The 6,000-nt window shown below is 45.4% G+C and overlaps 1 protein-coding gene across 10 annotated transcripts in view; it reads left to right on the plus strand.

The window, feature by feature from the left end:
* The first annotated feature begins 281 nt into the window (after positions 1-281).
* The window catches only part of LMO7 (LIM domain 7), a 128,945-nt gene continuing 123,226 nt past the window's right edge, over positions 282-6,000 (plus strand). For 3 of the 10 annotated variants that reach the window (XM_042866395.1, XM_042866399.1, XM_042866396.1), the window contains exon 1: positions 282-396. In XM_042866395.1, coding sequence (XP_042722329.1) covers positions 328-396 — 69 coding nt within the window. In that variant the 5' untranslated portion in view covers positions 282-327. The remainder of the gene's footprint in view (positions 397-6,000) is intronic. The other 7 variants (XM_042866397.1, XM_042866398.1, XM_042866403.1 and 4 more) reach the window with 5 other exon arrangements.

Raw genomic sequence — 6,000 nt, forward strand, 5'->3', positions numbered from 1 at the left:
AGCAATTCCCGGTATGCGCCGGGGCCGCCCCCGCCTGGTGGGCAGACGAGGGGCGCCGGGGGCACGGGGGCGGGCGGGGACCGCGGCCCCTCAGCCCCTCCCGGACGGGCGCGGTGTTGTTTTACAGCGAGCGGCTTCCTGGCATTCCTGCGGCCGCCGAGCGCTAGCGAGCTCCCTGCCGGGAGCGGGGGGAGGAGGAGAAGGAAGGGGAGGAGGTGGAGACGGCGACGGGAGCGTTAAAAGGCGGCGGCTGAATGACAGCAGCTGTTCTGCGCGCCCGTCCCGGCGGAGGACCGAGCGCTCGCCACGCACTCTTTTTCCCCGGCCATGGACGGCAGAGAGGATGCCGAGTGCGGCTGCGAGGCGGCGTTCGCAGAGGCGCAGAGATGGGTGGAGGTGAGGCGCTGCCCGGTATCGCGTCCCCCGCCCCACCCCGGGACTGTGCCCCTCTGCCTACCCCGGGGCTCGCTGTCTCCCCGTCCGTAGCGCTGCACCCCGCCAAACAGGGGGAGAGCTCCCGAGTTTGTTTCTTTGCGAACGGCTGCTGCTCTCAGCAGGCGTGTGGGTCTCGGCCCGCTCCCCTCCCCAAATCCCCTTAGAGGCCGGCGGGGCTGCGCGCCTGTAACTGAGGCTCGTGATTTCTGATTGTGCTTGCCGTTCTCTGAAGTTATTTCTTCGCTGCTCTGAGGCGGCTGGGATTAGAGGCGCTCCTCTTCCTGCCGGTGAAGATTTTAGGAAGCACTAACCTGCAATCACGGTCGCCTACTTTTTTTGTTTTCTCTCTCTCTCTTTTTTTTCCCTTCACTTTTCTTTCAAACGCTGCTGTCTGACTGCTCACAGCCTGACATAAGCGCGTGCCTTCCTGCGCTCGTTGCGCGCGGTCGTTCGTTGCAGCGGGGAATGGCTGCGAACGGCCGCACCTGAACGCGGTGTGGGCACAGGCGGAGCCGTGCGGGACAGGGCACGCCGGGACAGCTTATGCTGTTGGAAGGACGTTGCCTCTAACTTTCTAAAGAGCAAACGTTCAAAGGAGGGTGTTACTCGTTCTTTTTAAGCCGCGTCTTTGCGGGCTTTCCAAAACCTGAGTTCGGGCTGCTTGGTTTTATCTGTAAAACGATGACATCTGGTGCTTAAAGTCTACCGGCAGAGAGATGTGAGCCCAGCGCCTGGCACGGTTGTCATGAAACTGCCTCAGGTGCCCGGTCTGTGCTTGCCGTCTGTGGCTTTCAGCAGTTAAAGAAGTCCTGATTTTCCCGTGTGTGCAAGCTCTATCCACGAGCCTAAATCACTAAAAGCAGTCCTCTCTCATCTGTGTATTTCTTGCACTGCCTCTTCTTAAATTGGCAAAGCTTATTTTAGGTGATTATGGAATGGTGTACTAGCATGAAACTACTGTTTTAAGGGCTCATTTATTTATTTTATCCACTTGCTGTTGGCTGACTGTAGCATCCAGCAAAGCATCTTTTCCACCAACCAGCAGCACATGGGAAAGATAGCCATGCTATGGATGTGTGAAGTCTATGCTCTTGTTTCTATAGCAGAAAGTCAGCATGCACTCAGCTCCCTCCCTGCCCCATCAAATGTGCACCCTTGTACTTTGTTTCTGTGATGTGAAAGCTTTTCTCATTTTAAAATGAGAAAAAACTTTTAAGCTTACCCCCTGGATAAACTTTTATTTTAAACAGAGTGACTTGTAAACCTGAAGGTATTGATAAACAGGATGTTAAAAATTCTGTAGTGTTGAAGGGAAATGTAAATATTTATTTCAGTATGAAGTGAGGTTTCCATTTCAGAGGGTCTGTTGTATGGCTCTGCTCCTTAAATCCAGACAGACTGAAAACACACAGCCAACCATTTCCGTTCTATAGGAAGAATAAAGATATTTTTAGAGTAATGAGACGTCCTGAGGTTTTGTGAGCCTTGGTGCAAGCTCTGATACACGTGTGATTGAGAGTGAAACCTGAAGCAACCCTCAATCCTAGTGATTCGGCAATTAGTTCTGAAGGTCAGGCAGATTCCCAAATATTTATAGGCTTTTGAGTGTTTCAGTAAGGTTTTGCGTGCCAGTTTCCCCTAACCTTAGAGCAAGATGAAAGCATGCAAACACTGCCTCATATATTTTTAGGACAATAAGCAAAACGAGCCCTCTGTGAACTCTTCATGCTTCGCTTTGCTAATAAAATCAATGTTGGCATACTTCTGTATTTCAATAAAGAACTTCTTATTTTCTCAGATTTAAAGAGAAATAAATTGGTTAGCCTGAGCTCCAGCATTGAAGCTGAGGGTGATGTGTGTTTCTGCTACGGGAATGAGTGTTTATCAGGGTGGGAGGGAAATTAAACAAAAAGGGGAAAGAAACCCCGTACCTCGAAACACTGGAAGCCATTCTCTTTTTTAAAATTACTTTGTTGTTGTTCAGGTGTGTTTTATGATAATGCGGATGAAGCCTCTAGTCTTTATGAAGCCACATCCCCAAGCCTCTTGTAAAGAGAGTTCTTGTGTACTGTGGAGAACTGGTGGGGAATGCTGCTGCTCGTCTAGGTATACAAGCTTCTAATTGGGACGATTAGTCACTCTTGCAGGGTTGATGGCCTCACACATGGGCTTCAGTGAAAGGGTAGTTATTTTCTGCGCAAAACTGTGACTCTTGTCAGGTGCTCCCATGCTGATGGCTTTTGTGGAGCCCAGCCTTGTTCGGTGCTCTTGGGTTCTTGTATCTGGGCTTTGGGGTCTTCTGAGCTGTGCGCAAAATAACTGCTGCTCTTCAGAGTCGCACACAGCTTGACCTTTTTGGAGCACCTTGCCTGGGCACGTGGTGTGTGCTCAGACCTGAACAGAGCACTGAAATAACAGCTTAGGAGCAGGCACTGTAAGGTAGAGCTGTGTTTGCCAAAGCTAGAAATAGCCAGGCTTTATATAATTTTACAAGGTTCTGTTCTGTATTATAACTTCAGAGAGCCAAAGCTATTCCTCAAAACCCAGCCTTCTCCTCCAGCTATGAACTATCCCACACTGCCAACGCTGTTTCCCTGCAGACAGTCCAAGATGTGGGAGGGCAATCCAACCTCTTCCTCTCTCAGACCCCCTCCAAGTCCATGTATGCACTAATTGTGGGAACGTGGGCCTTCTCCCCAAAACACCCAGTACTGTGTTAGAGGAGCTCAAGTGGGCTGTTTTCTTGTAAAACCACTCTGCTTTCCACTCATGCTCTGTCTTTTAAATGAGCCCTAATCTTCAGGTGAATGTCTATGGTTTGAAATTGTTTGCTGAAGTAACTTGAAACCTGACCCGAAGTCTGTAAATCTTTACTTAGAGTGCCCTGGGGCGAATATAGCTTGGATTTCTTTTTCCTTTTTTTTTTTTTTTTTTTTTTTTCTTTTTTTTTTTTTCTCCTTCCCCCAGAGCAGCCAAATGCATGCCATATACGAATTCTGTCTGAGAGAGAGTGGGGAAAATGGGAAGAGTGCGTGTGCCTGAATGAGTTGCTGGAGTGAAGCAAAGCAGCTCCAGGAAAACCAAGCAGAGAGACTTACACAAAACCATTGAAGTGAAAACGAGGTGTTGGGCCAAGCAACTTTAAGCATTGCAAACTGTTAGACAGCCTCTCAATATCTGATATTCTTTCCCCTCACCCCCCATGACTGGACTGGGATTATTGAAGTTCTGAACGTTACTGATTTCATTTGATGCTGCCATTGAGAGCATCAGTTTTGGGACTGCAAGTGGAATCCATTAGTCTGGGATCTGTTCCTCACACCATGTAACAGGAGAGGCCTTTCTGTCACTAATGCTGCCCAGTGTTGATGTAGAGGGGCGTTTTGCTGCTGAGATTTCTGAAGATAAGGTTTAGAGAGGGACTTCAGTGTGCCTAGAGTGCAATGAACACAGCTCTGCTGTTCCAGTCTTGCCTACGGCCATTACACAGGCAGTAAAATAGTCCAGCACTACCTGAATACTCTTGTGTGTATGAGCAACTTCATTTATTACTGCATTACAATGTGCTTTTTCAGAGTCAAAAACTGTCTTCCTTTGTAATTTAAAAATGTTTGTCATGTTTTGTGTGTTGCTTTTTGCCTTTTACCAGGGAAGAGAAGTGCATACGCCCTTGCCCAGGAAAGTTGAAAAGCAAATTTGAGGAGCTGCTTGGAGAAAAAGGTCAGCTTCAGGATAAAAAGAGTACTGGATAGAGGATAAAAAGTACTGGAGAGCCAGTACTGCTTACGAAAATCTTTTGGTTTGGACTAACTGTATAGCAATCAAATCCAATGAATGGTTTCTGACATGTGGTCACCAAATGCTTCTTTTTGTTGAAACCACTCAGAGCCTGCCTTTCTACTGTATATTTTTATGGCTTCTGCAAATGCAGCACGAGGTCTAGCAGCAATGTTTTTTCTTTATTTGCATAGAGATCCTACCTCAGTGGTTGTTTGGTTTTGTTTTTCCCTCAAGCATGAATCTAATGCATACGGTCTGGGATGGCAGACAGGAGAAGTAACTGTAGAGATAGAAGCTGATCTTACTGTTCAAATCCTGTTCTCATAGTACATTTATTTCAATGGTACTAATTTGTTATGAAAAGGTTTTTCTTGGTTCTGAATAAGGTATTTTCAGGTGGTGTGCAGGGAGTCTGTCAATGTCCTGAATGGTGTCAGAGTGAAAGATGTTTGAAAGAAGAGGCAAATCCTGTGTATTGTGTTGCTTAAGCCATGTCTAATAGCAGCTAATTCTGTCAAGTCATAAAACCTGGGTGGGCTGGGTTCTGGAGAACTTCTTGCAGCACTCCAGCCAAACTTCTGGCTCACTTCTGCATAAGGGATGTATTTAAGCCTCCATTAGGTATCTGCATCAGTACTTCGTTATTGTGTGTAGGTTGTTGGCAGGGAGCCTTTGCATGGTCTGCCTTTAAGTGTATCCAATTAATATACAAATGTGAATTGATACAGAAGTATAAATGCTTTAAGTACGTACTATAGGAATGTAAATCCTGGAAACAGTGTTTTCATTGGCTGTGAACTATGAAAGCACTTTGACAAAAAGTCATATTGCAAGCATAGCAATATGATTTGGATGGAGAGGGGACAGTATTGTTTTATCTGGGTGAAAATCACTCTCTATTACCTTGTCCCATCCTCCTGGTTCTTGGGTATCTGTGGAATCTAGGGAGGTATGTTTGAGAGGAAAAAAAACAGGGCTGATTTTGTTTGTTTTTTTTCTGGAAAACAAGTAAAATCTATTTCTAGGAGTCTACAAGATGAGTTATATGTATATTTTTATTTTTTTCAAGCTAACTCTGCATTCACATTTCTTAGATGGCTGAAGTCAGTCTTTGCACAACTGAGTGATGGGCATGCATAGCTTTTGGCTGAGCTATTTCCTTTGTGGACAGTTGCCTCTTTGTAGTTTTCAGCATTGTTTTAAAATTTTATATGAAATCAGCATCTGCAGGCACTTCATAGGGAATTATTAACTCGTTGAAGATAGAAATGCCATATACATATGGAAAATGCAGTGCTATTTAAGGAGTTCTACAGAAAACTTTGACTGGAGTTTTCTTTTGGTCTGTATTATGTGGTTACCAACTCGAGTCAGTTGTGGAGTCACTATTGTTCTTCTCCTCCTGGCTTTTTTGTTTTGTTTTGGAACTGTGAGCTGATCTTCCTTTAGTTTCCTTTAGTTTCATGAGGTCAAGTGTGTTTTCCTCTTGTAGTCTGGGGGAGGAGGTGAGATGATGATTTCCATGTTTGGCTTGTTTAGATTACAGTAGGCTTCTTTTAGCACCTTTTCTTTTTTAAACGCTTTCCTTGGTTCAAATACTAAAGGTTTTTAAAGAGAGTGTGGGTATATTGTATTAGACTGTCTTTGCAGCGCTTTGGAAAACACTTGGGTTTATTGTGTTTTAAGAACCAGATACACTCCAGCTGTTCCTTGTACCTACCACTCCCTGTCTTTTAAGTTCTTTTCACTCCTGGAGGAGGGAATTTTTTTATTATTTATTTATTT

Source organism: Lagopus leucura, unplaced genomic scaffold (assembly GCF_019238085.1).
Source record: "Lagopus leucura isolate 7727_CA_CO unplaced genomic scaffold, USGS_WTPT01 Super-Scaffold_100001, whole genome shotgun sequence".
NCBI classification, from domain to species: Eukaryota; Metazoa; Chordata; class Aves; order Galliformes; family Phasianidae; genus Lagopus; species Lagopus leucura.